The sequence below is a fragment of the Phasianus colchicus genome, chromosome 1 (genome assembly GCF_987193195.1).
Source record: "Phasianus colchicus chromosome 1, bPhaCol1.hap1.1, whole genome shotgun sequence".
Taxonomy (NCBI): domain Eukaryota; kingdom Metazoa; phylum Chordata; class Aves; order Galliformes; family Phasianidae; genus Phasianus; species Phasianus colchicus.
In genome coordinates this window covers 5,343,035-5,367,850 of record NC_143436.1, presented here as the reverse complement: position 1 = coordinate 5,367,850, position 24,816 = coordinate 5,343,035, and the positions used below count along the sequence as shown (strand labels likewise).

At 39.7% G+C, this 24,816-nt stretch overlaps 2 protein-coding genes across 5 annotated transcripts; one reads left to right on the top strand and one right to left on the bottom strand.

Annotated features, from left to right (window-relative positions):
• Positions 1 to 1,529: 1,529 nt before the first annotated feature.
• Positions 1,530 to 8,315, bottom strand: ATP5F1C (ATP synthase F1 subunit gamma). 3 transcript variants are annotated; one of them, XM_031591863.2, is made up of 10 exons: positions 8,165 to 8,314; positions 7,550 to 7,584; positions 6,276 to 6,407; positions 5,420 to 5,624; positions 5,045 to 5,188; positions 4,572 to 4,636; positions 3,852 to 4,007; positions 3,062 to 3,158; positions 2,188 to 2,225; positions 1,530 to 1,666 (listed from the first exon to the last, which is right to left on the bottom strand). In XM_031591863.2, the coding sequence occupies exons 1-9, from the start codon at positions 8,206 to 8,208 to the stop codon at positions 2,219 to 2,221; spliced, it is 885 nt and encodes a 294-aa protein (XP_031447723.1). In that variant the 5' UTR covers positions 8,209 to 8,314; the 3' UTR covers positions 1,530 to 1,666; positions 2,188 to 2,218. The 3 variants fall into 3 exon arrangements, with proteins under 3 accessions (XP_031447723.1, XP_031449301.1, XP_031448539.1); XM_031593441.2 differs by lacking the exon at positions 8,165 to 8,314 and adding an exon at positions 8,002 to 8,114; XM_031592679.2 differs by lacking the exons at positions 1,530 to 1,666; positions 2,188 to 2,225 and having other exon boundaries at positions 3,058 to 3,158; positions 8,165 to 8,315.
• A 15-nt stretch (positions 8,316 to 8,330) lies between these two features.
• On the top strand, positions 8,331 to 24,731 carry KIN (Kin17 DNA and RNA binding protein). 2 transcript variants are annotated; one of them, XM_031590685.2, is made up of 13 exons: positions 8,331 to 8,464; positions 10,454 to 10,548; positions 11,492 to 11,535; positions 11,654 to 11,776; positions 12,753 to 12,934; positions 14,283 to 14,331; positions 14,602 to 14,659; positions 17,321 to 17,441; positions 17,905 to 17,955; positions 18,207 to 18,275; positions 19,305 to 19,404; positions 20,969 to 21,069; positions 22,261 to 24,731. In XM_031590685.2, the coding sequence occupies exons 1-13, from the start codon at positions 8,351 to 8,353 to the stop codon at positions 22,321 to 22,323; spliced, it is 1,170 nt and encodes a 389-aa protein (XP_031446545.1). In that variant the 5' UTR covers positions 8,331 to 8,350; the 3' UTR covers positions 22,324 to 24,731. The 2 variants fall into 2 exon arrangements, with proteins under 2 accessions (XP_031446545.1, XP_031445783.1); XM_031589923.2 differs by having other exon boundaries at positions 17,318 to 17,441.
• The last annotated feature ends 85 nt before the right edge of the window (positions 24,732 to 24,816 follow it).

Here is a 24,816-nt window from a genome sequence, read left to right as displayed (position 1 = left end):
GGATATTTTTCCCTTGAAGAAAAAAAAAAAAAGTTGATGTATTACATTCCTCCCCTTTCCAATTTCAGTACTTCCTACAGTGCCAGAGCCTGCAGTAGGAATTGAGTAAAATGCCCCAGAATAAACTAAATAATTCAAGGTGAGTTGGGGATCTTTTGGTCAGCAGAACCTTGCATAGATACCTCAGTGCAGGCAAGGATATAAATAACTGCATGTAAGACTAAGATTGCCTTGGTAACCAGGTTAAAAACACCATCTTTGGGAACAGAGAGCAAAACTGGAAGAAGTGTATATGGATAAAAAAACTGTGCAGGCATAGAATGAAAAGGCAAATAAGGAGGATCCAGAAACAGAAATAATAGTTATTTAGTGGTGCAGCAGGCAGGGAGGAGCAACACGTCATGCAGTAATGGGTGTATACACACCAGTAGTGCAACTGCTGAACTGAAACTCAGTCATTGTGTGTAACTGGAATGAGAAGCACAGAACTAAGTAAGAGTGGTGTTTTATTAGAAGTTGGTTAGTTTACATGTTAGTTTCTTGATTTATTAGATGATTAGTAGAGTGCTGATTAGTCAATAAACAGTCTAGTCTTTTGGATCAGTCCCATCTGAAGCCTGCTGTAGAGCAGGGAGCTGGACCCATGACAAAACCCTGCAATTCATCACTGCTTAGGACAGGTGTGTGTTTTTTGCTCCCTCTCTTCACTCCATTGAGAAGCTCTAAGGAGTACTGAACTGGCCTCCCACATCTTAGAAACATTCGAGCGTTCTAGAAGCCTGCAAACACACAGGCCCTTTTTGTAACTGCATTAAGTATCCTTAACAGAATTAACATAAGATTCAAGGACTTGGAAATTATTTCCCTGTAGACATGCTATTCCTTAGATTTCGCAAAGAAGTATTTAATGTACAGAAACAATTGTATCTGCCACACCGACACCGAAGTCAGAGAACATTAGGGCCAAAGCATCTGAATTTCTGTAAAATCAAATGCTCGATTTAAGTGTTCTAAATAAAATTGTGCTTAAGGAATTTCAGGCTCAGAGCTGTGAATGAGGAATTGCACTGATCCAGCAGCACTTGATGCTACAGTTTCCAGACCAGCTGACTTAAGCGTACAACTCAAATCAAGAGCAGCTTGAATAAGCAGGTGGCTGCTTATACCTGACTTGGGTGTCAAACTCACAGATGGCTTTGATGTTTATTGCCATATCCATTTTCTTCCCATTTCTGTCTTGTTCATTTTGGAATGCAAACTTCTAGAAACTGTCATAGTATTGTGTTTAAGTAAGGTAGATAAGTGTTCCAACTGCATGATTGAGAAAGATTAATCTCTATTCTCTTCAGCACATATGACAACATACGCAACAAAGCACCACTTTTAAACAGTGATAACACAATGAAGACAGAAGATCTTTCACTCTTCAAAAGCAGCTCCCGCTGGCATGCTATCTGTACCAGGAATTACCAAATACAGAGCATGGCCTTAAAAACAACCAAGTCAAACCCAGACGTACTGACAACCAATAACGTGTTTCAGGAAGGAGTTTATTGTAAGAATGTACAGATATTTCTGGGGCTTTGCCACTTCTTCACAAAATAGCAGAGCAGTCTTATTAACGAACACAGGCAAGTTCAATCATATGCTCAGAATTATTCTTCACCTGTAAGGAAAATTGAAGCAAATTAAAATCTTTCAATCAATGCTTCTTTTTAAAATGCATCATCTCTGATTTTAAGTGCTTTAACAATTCATTCTTCCCTACTCCCTCCTCCCCTCCAACTCTCTCTCAAGACTACTTTTATCTGAAACTTTAAATGACTACTTTGCTACGAACTTCTTTTCAGGTGTCATGTTTACAAATAGACATTTTTGAGGTCACAGCCCAATGCCAGGGCACTATGAAAAAATGAAGCAATACATTCAAATGAATCCAGTAACTCAGAATAAAAAACCCACAGAAAACTGTCAAATGCAGATGTACTCTATCATGGACACATTTTGTTTAAGATTCACTGGTGCTTGAATCTGTCCAAACAAAAAGCAATGGCCATTTCCTAGATGTGTGGGAGAAGAAATTGTGTCTGACCACTATTGCTGAACTCAGACTTCCTTATCTGACTTCAAGATTGCATTTAAAAATGGATGAATACAGACAATCTAGTTTCTATTCCATAACTTTACCTCTTGGATTTGGCCAAACCTCTTTTGTCGATTAATCCCTGGTTAAGATGTTATGAGGAAAAAAAACAGAACAAGCAGGTTAAGAAGTAACTCATGCAAATTAAGGCAAAATTATGCACGTATTTACAACTGTATTGTGAGGAGCATAATACAGCTCATAACTGCAATGCGTTATGTATTCCAGACATTTTGTAAATGTACAGAATATTATCACACATATTTACATCTTTGAGTATAGCACAACATTTTTAACTGTTAGATGGAATACACATTATCTACATGCAGTTACAAATTGTGGTCTAAGCCCACACATTTTGTAACCCATAGAACACACAGTTGCAAAACTTCATTCTCAGGGAATGAAGCAATATACTCAGCTTCAACATTTATCATACATATTTCCAGAATCCATTAATGCCAGCTATATTTCTCCTTCCAACCCCAAACTCCTGCACACTATCACAGACTGATTTCTCCAATGGCATTTCAGTCACCTGAATTGCTCTCTCTGCATCCAAAACTGTTCTACAGCAATGAACTGGGCTGTTTGAGAAGAGTATGAAGAACTCACGTGGAAGGGGCAGATGGGATACCTACTCAAAGCAAATAAGGAGGAGCAGAAAACACTCTCCCTGCTCAGTCAAGGGCATGTGTCAAAGCTGAAGATATATATAGTCAACCAGCTCTTAAAGAATATCTGGTCAAACTTCACACTTGTTAGTAAATTGCCACAAGCTAAAAAGAATGGAAGACATGCCATGGATTGTCTTGCTTTTTAAATGCCTTAACCTTCCCCATTAATCTGCCTGAAGGAGGGCACAAGCACTACATGACATTGCAATTACTCCTGTTTCATGTGTATACAGGTACTCACAGAGCAGCAGCACCAGAGATGATCTCAATAAGCTCCTTAGTAATAACAGCTTGACGGGTACGGTTGAATGTCAACGTCAGTTTGTCGATCATCTCAGCTAGGGAAAAATTAAAGTTTGAATTTAAGCATATAATGAGTATTCAAATACAAGTAAAGGAAGTTCTATGAAGAGAATACCACACAGAACTGTAGATCCATGTGAATGATCAAGCAGCTTACTCCACTTTTCAGTTTTCCATACAGATAATACTACTAACAGACAATCTAGAAAGAAGATAATTTAGCTTGAGGCATCAGAATTAAACATCTGAAGAACAGCCAACGGACTAGTAAATACCATGGGTAGCACATCACTCATTTTCTAAATAAATTCCAATAATGTATTCTTGCATTGTTAATGTCCCTCAATAACCACAGTATTTCCTTCAAGTTCTGTTATGGCAACGGAGCCATTTTTCACTTCATATTTTTTAATGGAGACTTTATCACTACATTCAAGGTATAGAGATCAGCAGAGAACCACACTTACAGTTCCAGGTAACCCTACTGCTTAACACAGGTTTTTATGCATCACTATCTTTTTGAAACTGAAGTCATATCATTATGCCACATTAAACACTACTAGCCACTGCCCACCAATACCAACCATGTATTCACTGCAGTGCACTCAGTTTGGACACTTTAGAAGGTATACTAGCATATTCTCAACTTGCAAGAAATCAAAATCTGCAGACCAACAACACGATAGACATCAGGAGTTGAAATCCTAGAAAATCCAGAGTAGACTTACAAGCATTTTTGCTGGCGTTGTCCATAGCAGTCATCCTAGCACTCTGCTCACTGGTGGTAGATTCTTTCAGGGAGTAGTACAGAATATTTGCTAGTGTAAATTCCTGGTAGTTTCTCAGCACATCAGCATCAATGTCATCATAGATGCTCAGGCTTTCTGAAAAATATGAATGAGCAGAGTCAGAACTGCAGACTGTACTAATTCTAACGATACAATGTCATATAGAAAACTACTAAGTGTTTTTCCACTTAGTACATGATGAAAAATCCCTCCACTCTGCCTTACGTGTACTTTCATACAATGTTAAATACCAGAGAGATAATGTATTTTGTGTGTTTTAATTAAGTTTAAAGACTAGGAAATTCAGATCCTGACCAGGGCCAAAAGCATTATTGATATATTGTATTTAATGATCCTGCACAATGTTGCACAAACCATCTGAGGTGCTTTTATTGAGTAGAAGCCACTTGTTGCTGAAAACATCGGAAGCAACAATTTTGCACGGGCATAATTCTCGACTGAGAGAAAAGCTCAAAATTGGTACAAGCTCTCCTTCCCCACAGCCCCACAGTATGTCAGCTTTGGACTACCAAGATAAAATCATCTTTTAAACTTGTGATATATGCACAATAATGATTTAATATCATATTCCCATATGCAGAATATCTTCACTGTGATTTATTACTTCACCTATCTGGTGTTTTCTAGTTCACTACTTACCAGAACCAGCAACTGTTTCAAATGAATAGATAGGTTTTTCATCAGTCTTGTAGGAGATGACAGATCTGAAAAAGAAATAGCATAATGTTTGTTTGACTGAAGAACCTAAATTGAGCACTTAATATCAAATCAGAACACAGACAACTTCTGGCCTTACAATTCCTCAAAGTCTCATTATGCTCCTTATGAAGAGATATCAAATACCCTAAGAATATAATAATGTACCGACTGTAAATACAACAGCACACGCTATAGAAAGCGAGTTTAGAAACACTATAGAAAAAGAATTTCAACCATATCTATTAAAAATACCCACAGCAAACATGTTCTTCACACATAGTAAGAAAATGCACTGACTTTTCAAGAAAATCTGAACACATACTCAGTTTTCACATTTTACTTCATTCAACCAATATGCTGTTTTAAAATCTTTTATTCAACATCTTCCTAGTGCAGCTTCAGTTTAATCTTACCTGAACCGATTGTAGATGACAGAGCCTTCATCAAATTCATATCCAGAGTTTAATAACTCTGAAGCAATGATTGAAGCATCTCCAAAGCTAGGAGGTCTCCGCCCCACTTCTTTGAATGTCATCAGCAAGTAATTGCCATGCGTCCTGCAGTAACGTGAAATTTGTGTCAGGAACAAGTTGGTGCTGTAATGTACAATTATGTGGCACCAAGAGGCAAGCAGCAGCAGTAACTGTTAATGTTCAAGAACTAAGCATTTCACTGAATTAGAAGCTTGGAGAAACTTTGCTTTCCCACCCTGACTCCTCGGTTAAATTATGATACACCAGAACGACCAAAACCCCTCTCCTTTTTTTTTTTTTTTTTTTTTTTTTTACCTTTGAAGGAGTCCTCTAATCTTGTCACCTACACCAACCACCATCACTTCCTTCCCTGCATTGGAGAGGTTGGTAATCTCATTCTTCAAGGTTTTAGCAATAGATGTATGGATAGCACCACACAGACCTCGATCAGAGGACACACCAATAAGGAGGTGCTTCTTCTTGTCCTCGGGTGCCTTAATTTCTGCTTTCTCATACAGTGCTGAGAAAAAAAAAAATAAACAAGATGGACAAGATATTCAAAAGTGCCAGGAAGCAAATTTGTCCTATCAAAACATCTTTGACTGACTTCAAATTCAACAAATCATTTCCAAAGGGTTTCAAATCACAGCCAGATGAATTTTTATCTTCCTCACAATCATTCAAGTTTGCAGGTTGAACCAGAGATGATAAAGAAGTAATTGAAAGCCACCTGCATCTCTGCATCAGGTATTATAGTGAACTCCAACTAAATAATGACACTGACTGCAAGTGCAGTGTTTGAGAAGCATGTGCAGATCAAGCATTTAAAAGAAGGTTTGGCAGTATCTTTAAACATTACTACCTTACACCACAGAAAACCAACACAGTTTCATGAACAACAGAAAGAAGCAGGTCAAAATTGACGTTGCTTTTATGTTTAAAACATGCAACCACAAGAAGCTAAAGAAAAAATATCAGACATCGTAATTAATTTCCCATCAGCACTCTTACAAATAACTTTTCATCAATTACCTATTAGGAATACTCAAGGTTAACAGCGGCAGGGGATACAAATTCTTATGAAAAAAATATGCTAAGAGGTTAGAAGTCAACACCATGAAAGCATCCCTCCTTTATTTCCACATCACATAGTACAAGAGCCTTCGCTCACCCAGTGCTCCTGTTCCATATACTCTAGCAGGCTTCAGCTCCCTCTCAGCTCTTGCATACTTTGCTGCAGAAACCATCTTCATGGACTTTGTAATTTTCTGAATGTTCTTGATGGACTTCAAACGTCTGGTAACTAACAAGGTTAAAAGCTGAAGGTCAAAATTGGGCTACATTTGGCACAAGAGATTGAAAACAAGCAATAAAACATAACCAACAGCTATCCAGAAACCTCTCCTGAAGTTCCTCAAGGAAGATATAAGTAAGCAAGCGATGCACAAATGTAAGATATGCTGTTAGTACTGCACAAGTGTATCTTTACAATAACCCAAATGCATCTTTACAATATATATTTCTCACCATAAATTTTATTTAATATTTACCTCAACATAAGATCTATTTGCTATTCTCTTCCCTACTATTCTACTATTTTCTTCTACTTATTTCTCAAATATATAATATGAGGTATGTTGTTGGCTTTTCCTGGATGACAAAAGAAGGAAAAGCAAAATACAACAAAACCAGTCCTAGTGCTATAGACAGAATAAATGTTGTCCTCTGTTCAGGTTGTGTCCCAAAAATACTAATGCAAAAAGGAAACAAAACAGGTGTCCTAACAACAAACATAAGCATAAGACAGTATCCTTGCATAAGAACCCCTTAGTAATGACTTAAAGAAGCAATATCAAAGCAGAACCGTTCAGTCAAGCTTTTTATTCTCCAGTGCTGGGTAAACACAGAAACTAAGAGCAATGTAAGTTATGTTCATTTAAAAATGAATTAAAAATCTGTTTCTGTTTCAGTACACTTGATGAAGTTAATTTTAAAACATGCTTGAACAGGACTTGGTTTGCTTACATGGCATCAAAGAATCAAACGACTTGAAGAAATGCCTTTTATCAATCACAGAATGGCCAGGGTTGGAAGGGACCTCAAGGATCATTGAGCTTCAACTCTCCTGCCACAGGCAGGGCCACCAAATTCAACATTTAATACTACCAGGCTGCCCAAGGCTCCGTCCAATCTGGCCTTGAACACCTCCAGGGACGGGGCATCCACAACCTCTCTGGGCAGCCTGTTCCAGAACCTCACCAATCCTATAGTAAAGCACTTCCCCCTGAAGGGGAGAAGTTTATGAAGTTTCATACAAGTGCTCATAAGGCAGTGTTACACTCCACAACAATTACTTCATCCCACAGAAGCCAAGTGAAATCATGCTTTAACCTAACGCCTCTGTATGTTTCCCTTCTGTAAAGAGCAGACAAAGGCAGCACTTACTGTCTTTCAGAGTTGCCATGTTCCTGACTTGGCCCCTGGAAGTGAAAGCAGGAGAAATTAGGAGAGACCATCAGCTCTCCAGCAAACAAACACCAATCAAGGTCAGATCTCTTCAGAGAGACGAACACGTAGGAACAGCCATTCCTTAGTAAGGACACTTCAAACCAGGCCTTGTAACAAACCTTTCACATCCCCCCTTGTGCCCATGTGACTGATAAACGCAGGGAAAACAAAGCAGGGCATCAAGAAGGACAAGATCCCAAAGAAAACACAGCTTTTTTTTTTTCTTTCTTTCTTTTTCTTTTAAGACGATTAAAACAACGAAGCAGCGGGGCTCGCAGCACCCAGCAGGACGTCCGTGCAGTGCCAGCCACCCGCACAGCCCTCCGCTCCCCTCACCCGCTCAGCCCCAAACGCCACACAGCGCCCTTCCCCTCAGCGCCCGTTTCCACCTCCAACCATCCTGAGCGCTCAGCCTCGGGCCCGCAAAGCGGAAAAGGACGGAGTGCCCTCCACGTCACCGCGTCCCCCCGCTCCTCCACGAACGGAGCTCCCCAACCCCTCATCACAGGCACGGCGCGGCAGCCCCAGCCCGCTCGGGGCTCCGCCCGTTACCATTGCGGCTGGTACAGCAGGACGGCGGAGCCCCGCGCGAACATGGCGGCGCCTGCAGCACAGCTCCGCTGAAGGTCAGCGCGCCCGCCCCGCGCATGCGCACAGCGCCGCGGGGATCGCTTCCGAGGGCGCCGCGCCGCATCCGGGAACGAGAAAGGAAGGGGTGAAAGGAGGTGGGGGAGAGCCATGGGGAAGTCGGATTTCCTCAGCCCGAAGGCTATCGCTAACCGCATCAAGTCCAAAGGGTTGCAGAAGCTGCGCTGGTACTGCCAGATGTGCCAGAAGCAGTGCCGCGATGAGGTGAGGCGGGCGCGGCGCGGCGCGGTGTTTGGCGCGCGGTCCCCGGCGTTGGGGTCCTCCGTCATCACAGAACGGCCGGGGCTGGAAGGGACCTGAAGGATCATGAAGCTCCAAACCCCCTGCCACATGTAGGGCCGCCAACCTCCACATTTCATACCAGACCAGGCTGCCCAAGGGTCCATCCAGTCTGGCCTTGAACACCTCCAGGGACGGGGCGTCCACAGCCTCTCTGGGCAGCTGTTCCAGCACCTCGCTGCTCTCATAATAAAATACTTCCCCCTGACATCCAACCTAAATATTCCCTCCCTCAACTTAAAACCATTTCCCCTTGTCCTGCTGTTATCTTTCAAAGAGTTGATTCCCCTCCTGTTGGTACGCTCCCTTAAGGCACTGAAAGGCTGCAGTGAGGTCACCCCACAGCCTTCTTTTCTCCAGGCTGAACAAACCCAGCTCCCTCAGCCTGTCTTCACAGGGGAGGTGTGCATGCCGAGCACACTGTGTGGGGTGGGTGTGAGCCAAGTGCAGCACCCGGCACTTGGTCTTGTTAAAGCTCATCCTACTCGTCTCAGCTCATCCCTCCAGCCTGCCCACATCCCTCTGTAGGGCCTCTGACTTCAAGGGTGCATCCAGACCTCACATTCTGGGGGTCTGGGACCAGCAATTTCCTTTCAAGCAGCATTGGAGCAGGCTCTCGTGCTTCTTTGGGGTATTCCTGGTCCTTCATGTATGATGGGAAGAGCTGAGTGGGATCTGAGGGGTTCCCAACCACCTTGGGCAGGGCAGGGGGGTTGAAACTAGATGATCTTTGAGGTCCTTTTCAACCCAGACTATTCTATGATTCTATATGTTCCTCTAGAACCCTACTCCTGTGGGAGAAGTGTTTTGGAGAAAGCATAATGGTCCTGAGCTTTCTCCAGAGATGTTCAACCCCATTAGGATGACTGATCAGCCTTGAAAGGGCAGTGGGGTTAGGAATTATTCCATCAGGAGTTTGGGGCAGTTGTGATTTCTCCTGGGAACAAGGTAGGTTCTGGGACATGCTTGAGGGCTTGCATGTCTGGAGCACAGCAAGGTCTCTTTTCCGTCCTTCTGATTCTGTCTGTTTTTTCCCTGCTTCTGTTATGAAGAGATGATTTTCTGTGATCCTTCCCCTTGTTTTCACTTCTCTGTTCACTTGAACCCAGATGCCCAGGGGATTTGAGGGTTCTATTTCTTCTTATTTTCACCAGAGCTGTGCTCCAAGAGTACCTCCATGTGGGATAACCATGCTTCTGGTTTTTCATTCTACATGAATAAAGCTTTTAATGTGCGTTTGGAAGAGAAATGTGACTTCCACAGGATCTTATTTGTGTTCTTCATCTGCTGCCCTTTCCCTTTCTCCCAAAGAGACTAAATCTTTTCTCAGAGATTACAGCAACAAAGCATCATACCTTTACAGCCACATCTTTTCATAGCAGTGTGGAGATTCCATGGAAAGAAGTTTGCTGTAAATTTAATTATGTTATGATGAGAGAGTGTTATATTAGATAAAAAAAAAAAAAAAAAAAAAAAAAGATATGGCCAAACCTCCAACATCTGGGTACATTTGGGAAGCTCTTATGACTTTGTTCCTGTATCAGAGGTGGCCAAACTTTTGTAATCTATAGCTTGGCCACTCCTAGGATGCCATCCTCTCATTACGTATGATGTCAGTATTGGCCAGGTAGGAAATCAGCAAGTATTTCTTTTGCATGTGTGCCTGGATAGATGGTCCTGGATGGACCCGGTGGTGCCACATCTATCCCACTCCACAAAGGAGCAAGAGGACTTCTGTTATGTCCTAGTCAGGAGTAATAGCCAACCTGTGCTGCTAGACTGTGCTTGGGTTTGAGTATTTTGTGTGAAGCCTCCAAGAGATTTCACTCAGAAAACATCATTTTAAGTTACTTCTAAAGCTCTGTGTTGCAAATTGAGACAAAGGCAGATAAAATATATATCTTTATTTTCTAGAATGGCTTCAAATGTCATTGCATGTCTGAATCTCACCAAAGGCAATTACTGCTGGCTTCTGAAAATCCTCAGCAATTCTTGAACTACTTTTCCGAGTAAGTTTGCTATATTTTCTTATCCACGCGTCAAATCTGCATGGCCGTACTTCTAAAGCCCTGTTATGTCCCACTGAAGATACTTTATTCTGATGTATTTTAGTGTCAGCTGTTGTATAGTGGCTATGTGAAAAGTTTGCTTTTGAAAGCATGTAGGTTTAAGGGAGCTGTGATGTTTAAAATTTGACAGCTTTATCTCATTTAATTTTTTATTAATCCCAAATGTGGCAATTTTTACCCCAGATTCTTCTTTTTATCCCAAATTTGATAATTTTATTCCATGTCTGAGTCCTGTTTTCATTTGCTCTTCATTATGAAGTATGTCACTGCTTTGTCTCAGCTAAGTGACTGTCAGAGCTGCAGAATTACGAAGAGCTAAAAGAACCATCACATGGAGATAAGAAGTCAGCAGTATGAGTAGCGTCCCACTGTTTCCCTGATCCCTTTGTCCACCTGACCTACCCGACAGCAAGGCTGACTGGAAATGTCTTCAATGTGAGGCTGAAGGGAGGCTTTATCTTTAACCCATTGAATTAGCAGGGAGATGAGTGATCCATGTACTCAGTCTACCAGTGCTTCCCTTTGTTCTGCCTCGTGTTTTGTGTCAGTGTTAGTCAACCTTGGGAGATACCTGGTAATGAAATACCAGCAATTAGTGGGAAGTGTTTTGAGTTCATTCTTTCCATTTTATCCCTTTGAAAGGGTATTATCCTTTAGAAGATTAAACTTGTATGTGCATGTACCATACTGTGTTTCTTTGTGTATACAGACTGCACTTCACACTGTCTTACTGAAAATGGGAAACAGGTGTCTGAATTTCATTGTGCTTTGTTCAAAAGAATACTCCTGTTTATACTGCAGATATTTCATTATTATTGGCAATAGAACATTTCTTTGTAATTGTATAAGTTTTGTTAAAATACTTTTCTTTATATCCCCTAAGGGAATTCCGAAATGATTTCCTAGAGCTGCTCAGGAGACGATTTGGTAAATATTTTACTGTTTTTCTTTTTTTTGCTTTTAATGCCTTTTGGTTTTGTGCAACAAGTTTTCGTAGGTATCTCCTAAGGTCCCATACTTACATTTAATAATAACTCTGTTTTAGGAACAAAGAGAGTCCACAATAATATCGTGTACAATGAATATATCAGTCACCGAGAACACATCCACATGAATGCAACACAGTGGGAGACACTGACTGATTTTACAAAATGGTTGGGGAGAGAAGGTAAATATTGTTGTTCTGGGTTATGGCATTTTAAAACTATTAGGTAATTGCATTGCTGATGAGTAATCAGTAAGCATTTATGTTAATTCTCCTGTTTCCTTTTTTCCCTTATTCTCCCCTCCTGCATATATATTAACACATGTCCAAGTAGATTTCTAAGGAAATCCCATTTCTAAGCAATGGGATTTCCTTATGAAAAGTGGCAGACATCTGGGATAAATGCATCACTTATAAACCTTTTCTTGTTTTACCTGTCGTTACTGTATCTGTTGCTGAATTCTAAGTCAACTTCCAACAGTTGTCATATAAAAAGTATAAACTATGATAGGACATTTCTTACAACTGCAGAATCCCTTTGTATTTGTGGTGACACAGAGTGGTATATTGTTTTCATTTTTGTCCTAATAAAAGGGTTCAAATCTGAGATCTGCAGTTTTGTGTTCCATGGGAGAAGCAGGGGTTATGTCATACCAGAGTGCTATGTAAGGTTTAAATTGATTTTCATTTCAGTTGCCTGTGTGGTACAGGATACATTCATGAGTCATAGAGTGTTTGAGAAGTCACTCAAATGACTGCCAGTAACAATAATGTAGCACAGTAAAGTTTTCTGTAGTTTGATGCTATTACTATGCAGTGTTTACATATGTTAGAGTGCTGTTTTCTTCCTTGTTAAAACAATGGGACGGAAATGTTTTCGTCAATAAGGAAAGCGATACTAAATGTTCCATCCAATTTTGCTACATATTTTGACCCATTTCCAAATAGAACCAGCTAGCTGAAGGACATAAATGGTTACTAAAGGTTATTTAAAGTCTATTTTAGAAGTCTGGTAAGAGATACATTGTAAAAGTACATCTGCTAAAGTTTTTATATTCTTATAGTGAATGTGGCCTGGGAAAATGATCTTGAGGTTTTCTTTGTTATTTTCTTGTTTTTGTTAGTATTAATCTTACTTTGTCTTGTGTTGGGTTTTTAGGTCTTTGTAAGGTTGATGAGACTCCAAAAGGCTGGTATATTCAGTACATTGATAGAGACCCAGAGACCATTCGCAGGCAACAAGAACAAGAGAGAAAGAAGAAACAAGACCTTGATGATGAAGAAAAAACAGCGAAATTTATTGAACAGCAAGTTAGAAGAGGTTTGGAGGGGAAAGAACTGGTGAGGAAAATTATATATCAATCTTCAGCTCAAAAGTCCCCTCAATTAAGTTAATGGTCCTGTGATCTTTTCACTACTATTTCCATTGCAGCCAGCTAGAAGGTGATGAGTAATCTTCATGCAGTGGGTGGTGAACTGATTGCTAGTTCAAACTGGGGAACAGTGGGTATGTGTGGCTGCATGGTTGGTTGTTTCTAAACTGAGAAATATTCTTCTCACAGATAATTCTCATGCCCATTTTGCCTACCTTGTTTCAGTTGAAATTGCTGCTTGTTACATTTCCTCAAATAACCAACCTGATGCTTTTTACAGCAGATAAACATCAAGGTCCTCTTTGGAATCAGTTTCAGAAAAGGAAAGCAGAGGTTTCAGCTCCTTTTAGATTTTATGTTGTTTTGAAATTTATTGAAACTATTCCTTATGACTGACTATATCTAGTCCTAGCCATTTCAGATTTTGATTTAGTCTGTCTTCTCCCCTGCTTAAATCACCACATTACTTCACTTACGTTCTGAATTTTCTGTTAAACATTTATGAAAGATGATAACTTACTCTGGAGGAAGACAGAGTTACTTTGTACCAGACTTACTTTTCTAATAAATGACTATTGGTTTTCCTAGCAATTTTAAAATACTGAATTTAAGATAGGAGACTAAACTATAACCAATGTGGTGTCCTCATTTATCATATTTCTCAAAATTTTAGGGCTGCAAATAACAAGTATGGTAGGGAGGCTAAGATTACCAGGAAAGCTGAAATAATTAAATCCCCACATAAAAAGTTTTTATTCTGATAGTCCTGACATGGAATTTGAGAACTTCTTTGGCATTATCCCTTGACTTCCATGCATGTTGTTGCCTGGGATTGGGACCTCCCACTTGATTCTGGGTATTGATAGATATATTTAAATGCTGTTGTAAACTATTATCTTTTTCTTAATTTAAAACTAATTGAAATTTAAATGGTCTGAGCCTTTGGTACTAAAAATTTGGAAAGATTCCATGATTTTTCCTTTTTTAGATTATCAGTTTGTCCAAAAACCAGTCTAATCATGCTTGTTCAAAATGAGAAAACTTGCAGTAAGGCCACTTTCCTTTGATGCTGAAATTAAACGAGTACAGACAACATCTCTGTAGAGAGTGTTAATTAGATAATTTTGCACAGGAGCCTATAATGAGAAACTATTTTCAATTTATAATCTTATAAATCAAGCCAGACTGAATATTACAGTTATTAGATAATCTTACTGTAGTCAATAAAATTCAGGCAATCAACGATCACTGAAAAATGTTATCCTGGCTCAGCTGTCTATTTTGCTCTTGAGATCTATTAAGTTTTCTTTTGGCAGGAGGAGCCAGTCTATACTGAACTGAACAGAGAAAATGAAGAAGAAAAAGGTAACCAGATTTTGGTACATGCTGTTTTCTTGAACTGAAGCTGATTTCGTGATTAAAATGAAATGAGTGCTAAAGCTTGCTCAGTGTTTCATGAAGTGCTTTGAGATGAGTTTCAAAAAGCACAGAAAATAGGAAAATGCAGAGAATTTCTTGCCATTTTTGAAATAGTTTATTTTAAAAGCTGAACCATAACACAAAATAGTAAGTATTTTTAAGTGGACAATCTTTTCCATTAGCAGATTGTTAAATTGTAACGTCTTTTTTTTTTAGTTGCATTTAATTTAAATAAAGGAGCAAGTACTTCAGTAGCAGCATCTTCAAAAACAAGGTAAGAAAATTATTTAAAGGTAACTCCTACTTTTGCAAAATGCTTACATGTCAGTGGTATTTGTATGTGTAGGAAGATCTTATCCTGCAATATTTGTAGTCTACTGTCTCATCCTATCATGTTATTCAGGAGGAGATCCTAGGTGATGTTGTGGTTCCTCTTGTATTTTAAATGGATGAATGTTTATATTTTAAATATTTGCTGTGAGGAGCCTTCTTGAAGCCTTCTATGGTTCATTCATGACAGATGCCCAGAAATGAATAGGCAGTGATAATTTCCTCTGGGAAGAGGCAGGTAAGTGAAAGGATAGAGGATCTAACTGAAGCATTTAAAGTGTATCCCATCAAGTCCCAGCTGCCTTCTGTGAATGGATATTCATGACTTTTTAATTTCAGTTCCTAAAAGGTTTGTCTAATTGGAGGTAATATTTTCTCTGATCATCCTTAAAGGAGCTGAATCTACCTGATATAAATCTTTATAAAGCTCATGAATTTAATTGTCATATAACCACAAGCAACACAGGAAAAGGGGGTCAATAATGCAAACAATGCTTATAGAAGTCAGTGAGACTGTTTGATGAGTAGTACATCTTTTCTTGTAAGGCAATATTGTAATTAAATGCATTGCAAGTAAAGCGAAAGCTTGCTTCTCATCACAAGCTTAGCTTTTAGATAAGATATCTGATGGGATATATGCCAGGCAGAAAATGAGACAATAAAGAAGTTCTTTGCAATAAGAGAGACAGATTTCAGGCTTTGAGGAATACTTGTAAATTTTTCCTGAGCTTTGAGTTGTGCTTAAGATGAGCCTGAACTTAGCACAGGCACTCACTTGACTAGTTTCACTGAGGAATACTTAGATCTATTTTTTAAAGTGCTTGCAAAAATTTGGCTGAATGTGGAATCATGTACCAAGAGGTCCAGCCTTTCATAGCATATGATAGATACTTGTGTGTAAAGTTTGTAATGGTAGTGTAGAAGCAAAATTTGGATATCTGCCTCACTAAAGTGACCAGCCTGTGGTTTTTCCTTCACTGGTGGTTCAGGAGTCACTTCAGTGTTGTTTATGAAAACTGCTTCCCAATGTCAGTGTAAAAGTGTGTTCTGCCACTGTGAGACACATTGGCTATTGTTATTATTATATGGCTCATTTGAGTTCAACCTGATACCACATGGTGCAGCGTGTTGCAGGATTTCCTTGTTTCCCAACCTCTCTGCTCACTGCAGGTGTTGCAGAATCCTGGCCAGGATTATCACTTGCATTTCTTGATCAGGGTGAAGAAAGTTGGACTAAGAGACTATAGGATGTGACTGCTAGGGTTGAGTTTGACTCTTTAATGGTTGGTCCACATTATTAGTTGTCATTATAGTCAGACCCTTCTCTGCTGTTGTTGATCTTAGACAGTGATGAGTTCCCTGTGGATAGAATCTAATCAGAGTATGTGAGCTTGCATAATATGCTGGTTAGTTTTGTTTTCTGTAAACCACAGATTTCAAGGTGAACCAGTCCTTTCTTGTGCCCAATTCTTTCTTGTGTCCTCTGTACTGATGACACACCTGAGTAGTGCTGGTTGTCTCTCTTTGTCTCAGGGTCCTTAATGCATATGTTAAGTAAGATTCGTTTTATTACTGACACCTGGGAATCCCTTGGTAACCTCACAGGTATCTTATGTTTTCCTTCTTTAATGTCATCTTCTTTAATGCCAGGCTTTAATTATGTAATGTATGAGATTTTATTTATATATTTGCTGCTGGATGTATGATTTAATGTGCAGTTTCTTCTGGAACTCTGTACAGAGATTATCCTGCCTTCCTCTGAAATACAATTATTTTCCTCTCACGTTTGTTTCTATTGCCCTTTTTGTAACTCACTCCCATTATACATCTCCCTTTGCTAGTATATCCAGAGTCCTCACCACAGAACACAGTCAGAACATGAGAACCGTTCTAAGGCCTTAATAAAATGATCTCACAGCAGCCTTCTTCAACTGTCTGAATGAGAAAACACCTGTATTTTTTACTGCATCCACGTGGCTTTTATAAAAAATTGGCAAACTCAGACTATCTTTAGACAGTTCTCACTTTACCTAGGTATTCCCCAATCCCTAAGATGTAACTTTTGTACTAATTGCTCTTTCCTTTTGTAACTCATGGGCTATTTGCCTGTTTTGTATGTGATGGTGAAGGTAGTGTTTATTTTCTGAGTATGGGAGGATTTCTAGGTCTCAGCTATGTTGGAGACTTGCTCAGTTCTCAGATTATCTAAAGCTACAGGATTGCTCATTTTGATTCAAATATTTGAAATAAATATTTAAAACAAACTTGAAAATCTTACTTGCAGACTTTTTTTTGTTTTTACCATTTAACTCAAGTTCCCAATCAGCTCTTAGCTTTTGCACTGGTGAACTGACCATTAGATTGTTTTTGTTCTGCTGGACTGCTAGCAGCAAACATCAGTGGGCATGGAATTTACACTTCAAGGAGATCAGTTCTAGCTGCAAAGCACAGTCCTAGAATAGCATATGAGATCTGGAAGGTGACTTGCACAACTAAAATCAAATAGATCAGCAGGCCTTTTTGTACAACCAGTTCTTCAGATGCATCTTGGTAGAGAAGACAATTTGAGGTCTGCTGTGAAAGCGCCATCTTACTCTTTCAGCAGCATCCTTGGACCAAGTGCACTGAAGATGGCAGAAGGAGCAGTTAAAAGAAAAGAATCAGCTCATAGCTCTGGTCAGTCCAAAGAGAAAAAGAAGAAATCTGCACTGGATGAGATTATGGAGGTAACAATTGTGCAAGAATCTCTGTCTGTATAAACCCATGCCTGTGGCAGTGAGTCTACTTTTTCTTTGAAACGATCTCAGACCTTCAGTTCTTGTGGAATTCAGACTTTCATGTCTTTCTGGGCAAAATTATATCACTTCCCATTTAAAATTGCTTTCTGCTGCTCATCTGTGCCTATTACCTTGACAATCCAGATGGTGGAAGTAAAGGAATACAGATTTTGAAAGAGAAGAAAATACCTAGAATCACTTGACAAAAATAAACGTAAATCTCCCATCATTTTATCATGGATTTCTAGATCTCACCAGACTGATTGCTATGCAGAAAACACACACTGACCTACCCTTCTTGGTTTTTTTCCTCAACCTGATGTGGGACTGGAGAATTTGTTCAGATTTTTGAAGGCATGGGAAGGCTGCAGTGAAGGGAGAAAATAAATGATGCTTATTTGTTGTTCTGTAGCTTGAAGAAGAGAAGAAAAGAACATCTCGAACAGACTACTGGTTGCAGCCAGTAAGTATCTTAGAAGTTATAATATACAACCAATTCTGCATGTCTGCAGTTGCTAGTGATTGAGTTATGTAAAGATCCTGAAGCAGATTCCAAGCTTATTTCACTCATTTTCCAAGCTGCCAAATGTGAAAAATTACTTTATCTGGTGGTTGGGGTTAGAGTGACTTCAGTATGTAATTACTTTACACTGTGTAGTTGCTTGTGTATTTTAGAATGTTAATCTTTTTTTTTCTTCCTTTCAAATTGTCTAGGAAATCATTGTAAAAATTGTCACAAAGAAGCTTGGAGAGAAGTATCACAAGAAGAAGGCAGTTGTTAAGGTAAAGTTTGCAGATGGAAGCATGTGGCTTTGGCTATGTTTTCTGGTACTGACTTCCAGAGTCAGAATTGTGCTCAGCCTTAACTCTACACTGAAAGGAGTTGTGATGTAACTTTACTGGGACTTTTTTTGTGTGTTTGTTTTGTGTGTCTGTCCTGTACAGCTTATCCTATTAACATATTCATATTCATAACATATTCATAATCACTTTTTCAATGTGACATGACCAAGAGCAGTGCAGTTGTATTTCAATTTGAGACTAGTCAGTGTTGCACAAATATTTGTGCTGCATACTGCCTTTTGAGCAAGATCCCGTTTCTGTACAAAATCTTCAGTCTGTAAGCCATGTTCTGTTGTTTAGATGTGGTTTCTTTTAGCCACTGCCAGTGAAATGATGTACAGGTAGTCCAAGGCTCAACAGTCTCTGGCAAGTGCAGAAGACAACATCTAGGTGTGTTTTGAATGATTGACAGCAGTGTATAGAACTTAAAATCACAGCTTTTTTGGCAAGTATCTAAGCAGGTTATGAGTTCTAGTGGCTGTCTTTCACTGAGCTGTAAATTTGGGAGGTTGGACATGCTAGTTGCAAAGATGATCAGCGACGTTTTTCCTCCTTAAGAGGCCTTATTCCAGTTCTCCCTGTGTGACTTCAAGCCAGTTTATCCTCCCATGAGGGAAAGAAGCCTCTCTCTAATTTACTCTCCAAATTTGAGAGGATAGCTAAAATAACTGATCTGAAGTTTGACAAAACCTCCAGACAACACTAATAACATTATTGGTCTTAGTTTACAAAGGAGATCAGTCATTGATTTGTAAAAGGAGCCCCTTTAATCTAGCCTTAACTTCAGAGTAGGGTCAGCCAGCACTCTGTGGAGGTTGGATGCCGTTAGGGCAGCTCAGAAGTCTTCATTGCGTTTGAAAATGTACAAGTGTATTCTGAAGTTCCTGAATTTGTTAATTTTGAACATGTAAATTTAGAGAATTATTTTTTATACTGCAGTCACTGATTGGCCTCTACCTTTTACAATAGGAGGTGATTGACAAATATACAGCAGTTGTGAAAATGATTGATTCTGGAGACAAACTGAAGCTTGATCAGACACATCTGGAAACTGTAATACCAGCACCAGGTATGGCTGTTTGTGTTCTTTATTTTTCAGCTTAGCTGTCACAGCATAACTTAAATTTAAGTTCTTTTAAACTGTAAGACATCCACTTGAAACTACCTTAACAGTAGCTGTGCTGTTCTTGGGACAGCATTTCATAACCTAGTCTAGTCACTTACCATGTATATTCTGGTTACTTTCTGGGGAAATATTGCATTGTTTTTTCTTTGAGCCTTCACACTCTCTTCTTGTAAGAATATTATCTTCTTCAGAAGATAGAAATGCTTCATGATTCAATTCATTTGACTACATGAAAGCATCTCTTTTCAGCTGCCAGGAAGCCTCTCAGGGAGCACTCTCTAGCTCTTAGTCATATTTATCCTGTGTCTTCCTTCCAAATCATGCCTCAAATAGCTGTAGGTACTTGGCAAAACATAGCTCTTGTTTGATTCACTTGTATTTCTTTGACTGTAGTATACTAAGGGTTCCGTGTAGCATCTGATCAGTATTTCAGGGAACATTCAGGGTAGCGGTAAGCAGAGCACTGTCAGCATAGAGAGAAACAAGATGGATCTTGAGATTTTTCATGAGACGTGCCACATTCTGCATCTTCAGCTGGTGAATAGCCAGTTGATGGTGGCATAACAGTATGGGTGAGCTTTGCCCACACTTACATTAGAATTGACAGAAGAAAGAAAGCACACTGAGCAATTAGTATATGGAATAGGACATGAGGGAAGTAACTTTGACTTCTTTGACACTGTCCCACACGACATCCTGGTAGCCAAATTGGAGAAGAATGGATTTGATGGATGGGCCACTCACTGGATAAGGAATTGGCTGAATGGCCGCTCAGAGGGTTGCAGTCAATGGCTCAGTGTTCATGTGGAGACTGGTGATGAGTGGCATTCCTCAGGGATCAGTGCAGGGTCCAGTGCTTTTTAACATCTTAGTGGACAGTGGGATCGAATGCATCCTCAGCGAGTTTGGACAGGCTGAGAGAGCTGGGGCTCTTCAACCTGGAGAAGGCTTCAAGGGGACCTTATAGCAGCCTTCCAGTATCTGAGGGGGGCCAACAGGAAAGCTGGAGAGGGACCTTTTGTAAGGGCAGGTAGGATGAGGGGATATTGCTTTAAACTGGAAGAGGATAGATTTAGAGTAAATATTAGGAAGAAATTCTTTAATGTGAGGCTTTTGAGGCACTGGAACAGGTTGCCCAACAAGGTTGTGGATGCCCCCTCCCTGGAAACATTCAAGGTCAGGCTGCATGGAGCTTTGAACACCCTGATCTAGAGGGAAGTATCCCTGCCTGTAGCAGGGGAGTTGGAACTGAATGATCTTAAAGGTCCCTTCCAACCCAAACCGTTCTCTGATTCTATGATTCTTTCCCTGATGTAGTTTGAGTGGCTTCTGCTGTAGTGCCAGCATAGCCTAGAGTGGTAAACTTCAGTGCACTCTGTAAGTGGGCAGACTGTGAAGCAGAGCTGGGAATCACTTGGTGGGGGCTTGAAGAGAAACTTCTCCCTCAGCTGTCATTGAAGCTGAACACAACTCCATCAAAGGAAATTTTTCCTATTTCTCATTTCAGGCAAGAAAGTTATGGTATTAAATGGTGGTTACAGGGGAAATGAAGGCATCTTGGAATCTATCAATGAGAAGAAATTTTCAGCAACAATCATCATTGACTCTGTAAGTATAAAAAAACCTGGAAGATCTATTTTGCATAGAGCACTTTTCAACTGTATGTTGGAGAGCTTTCACAAAGATGCTATCATTAATCCTGTTTTACAGGTGGGATTTATAGTACAAAATGCTGTTCTCAGCCACTTATTTCCAACCAGTAGGAAAACAGTTGCTTGTTCGCCACTGCAGACTAGTGCTGTGCTGCTTGCCTCTTAAAATACACCAATATGCTGAATTTGGCGAGTTTTTAACTTGAAAGAGACTAGCAAAATATTCTCTGTGTTTATTTTGAATATAGATGTAGTTGCACTATTTTGTGGGAAGGTAAAAAATGTGAAAAATGCATGGAGGTGATTTTTCTCCTCTCTTTACTAGAGTGAACATAGGGCTCTATATTCTTATCCATTGTCTTGTTTGTAACTAACAATTACATTGGTGGTTTGGGTGTTTTTTGTTAGTTTCTGTATTTGTTTGTTTTGTTTGTCTCACCTTTCTCTGGGCTAAAATTGGTCCATATGAACACCTTTGCATCTGTGGCTTTTTTTGCTCTCTGCAAAATTGTCTTAAAACTCACTGGTATAAGTAGGGAGAGTACTGCCTTGAAGACAATCTCTCAAACACAGCTTGCTGGAGAGAGGCTCTGTTAGGATCCCATTCAAAGAAGGGCTGCAGAAACTCACTGAATTTACTTGAGAAGAAATTGTGGAGGTATCCTAAACACAGAAGGAGTTTTGGTTGGAACCAAAGCTCATGATACGTTGGTCTTGAAAGCATGGCTCTTTTTTTCTCTAGTTTTGATGCACTTAGATATAGAGGTTACCTCCTTTGACATGAACTCCAAATCTATAAATTAAAAACAGAAGAAACCACCCAAAACCCAAAATTCTGTAGTTTTTTTGAATGCTTTCTGCTATGTATGCCCTGTACAATAGGCAGCGTACACTTATATGTGGCTTTTGGACAGAACTCTTAAACAGAAAAGTAGCCGTTGTGCTTTTACTGTGCACAACACTGTGTAATATTGCTAATGCCTGGGATATCTAGTACTGTTCACTTCACTTGTGCTCCTTAAAGAATGCTAAATGTGGCAAGATTTGATACAGCCCCTTCAGCTATGTTACTTTAAGTTCTCTATTGGGAAATTCAACAAACAAGTTTGTATTTTGATATTACTTTTTACAATCTGTTCTTTTCCAGGGGCCTTTGAAAGGACGCCGAGTTGAAGGGATCCAGTATGAAGACATTTCCAAACTTGCCTGAGGTGCTCATTACAGATCAGAGAAGATTTTGGTTCCTCAGACCATCTTTCTGGCTTCCTGTGGGCAGACACAGGAGACTCTACTATGTCAGGGTTTTAACTTTGTGTGTATATGTATCTATAATGTATATAGAGAATAACCAAGAGCAAATTGAATTTATTTAAAGATCACTATAGATTTGTTACATAAAATGTTTGTGGAAATCTTATTGGTGGAAATACTCCATCTGATCCTTTCTCAAAGTTTTTAAATAATTTTTCAGTTTCCTTTTGCAAAATATAACAGCTGCAAGTTGGAGTATTTTCTTTACTCAAGTATGTGCGAAGTTTTGTAGGGCAGTGAACTGTCCACAACAGCTGCTTGAGGCAGGCAATGTGTGTTGGAGCCAATGGATTTTAAACAGCAGACTTCTCAATTTGCAGCCAAAACTGAGTTCTGACTGGAGGAACAAGGGAAAGGATTAAGAGAATAGCAGAAGGTAACAGGGATTCTTCTCCTGGATTTTGTGAGAAGGGTCTGCTTTATTAAGTGTTGTCACCAAGTTATTTTTAGTTAACTTATCAGCTGTAGTAGAATCCACATAATTAGACTTCCATCACCTCATTCTCAGGGCTCCTAATAATGCTTATACACAATTTATCTGCTTATGGGCTCTGAAATGGATGTTACTTGTGGGGCTTCTAGCATTCCAGCCTAAGTCTGTGCAGATATGAACTGGCAATTACTGTTTTGGTTTTCCAGAGCATTTTCCCTTGTCCATAGTTCCATTGTTTTCCCCTGCACTGCTGTGGATGGTAAATGAGTAACATTATTTTTTAATTTTTTTTAAAATGTCACATTTTATACAGAATTTTATTTTTAAGGAATGTTCAGTAATAAACATAAACTTATCTTAGGCCAGAGCTAATTTCCTAATTAGCCTCTTATACACAGGGGGCAGCACTCTGTTCTTTTATATCCACTGAAGAGCACAGTAAAATGGCCAATTGGTGTAACTGCCTTATTTTTGTAAAAGAAAGGTGCAAGTTTTCCCAAGCGAAATACAGACCGTCACCTGTGGTTCAGACTGCCTTTGGTTATTATTGTGCGTGTCTGGAATTCGATGGCAAGAAAACTGATAATCTTGTGCCTTCCAGAGCTGATCTTAGCTGTGTGGAGCTGCTGTGTTGACTCCTGTGGAGCCTTTGGGAAAGCTGACACCTAGGAAGTTGGGGAAGGTGAGAAGAGGTAACCAGTGCTCATTTGGGAAAGGTAGAGTTTTATTTCCCTGCAAACTCAGCAGTGTTGTGTGGTTGAGCAAAATTCCTTTCAAAAGACTGCATTTTTTTCACAAAGAAAAGCCACTCAGCCCCTTCCTTAGTGAGCTGAATTGAACAGGGTGCTGTTGTGGATGTGTACCCCAGTTATAGTGCAGTCTAAAAGTTCAGGTTGCCAGCGTCAAATTCACCATTTCTTGTCCCTTGCTTTACCTCAGAGAACCATGATTCGTGGTTTCCAGGGGACCCCTGCAGGAAAACTGAAAGACTGCAGAGGTTGAATGAAAGAGCTGCAGTCTGGAATAACCTCACACGGAGGATTTGAATGGCTTACCAGGGATCCCAGGCACAACTACAAGTCAAGCAGTAATGCAGTATCTAAAAAATGGACAATTATGCAGAAAGGAACTTAAGGCAGAAGACACGCATATGCCTCTGAGAATTGATACTGAGATACTCAACGTGCATTAATCCACACACTCCTGACAACAAAACTGAAAGAAGGATGCATACCAGTCTTTGGTTCACAGGCAAAGGGCACCAAAGTATAGGAAGGCAATTAGATAACTGGAGTGCCTGTCCTACATTTGGGCTGCTGAGAAGAATCTGGTCAGCATTTTCTTATTTTTTTTTCCTAAGGTGGCCTGTGAAAGCAGAGTTTTAAATCCAACTCTAGGTACATACATGCGTATGGTTGTTTCACTACTGATCTCATTTGTTACTTTTGAAAAGTATGACACTTTTAGGGAACTGATCCCCCTGGAAGTGAAGCTTTTACTACTGCTGGTGATTTCTATGTAGTCTGAATTCCAGGCTCTTTATCCTACTTCCCCAGTTCTGTATTTGGGTGAGAATTTCACTGTGATGCTGAAATGTTTACCAAAACTAAAACAAGATATTCTGGGCTCACCTAATTTATTTTCCTGCAGTGTAGTAGCATGAGCTATTACAAGGAAATTCTGACCACTGGTTAGCACATCTGTAAAGGCTAGGGACTCTTCATGATCCCAATTTCCTTTTCTGTTAGATTTGTGAGGTATGTAATGCACATCATCCTGGCTGGGCTTATCTTAACCGTGCTGTTTTTTGCCAAGTTCAGCAATGCATGAACTTACATTTTCCCTGCTCTCCAAAAGGACAAAAATTGAAAAACATGAGTTTTTTTAAATCTGGTTGTGTATGATACCGAGATTACAGATGCCACAATGCTATTATAAGTATACTGTGAGATGTGTATT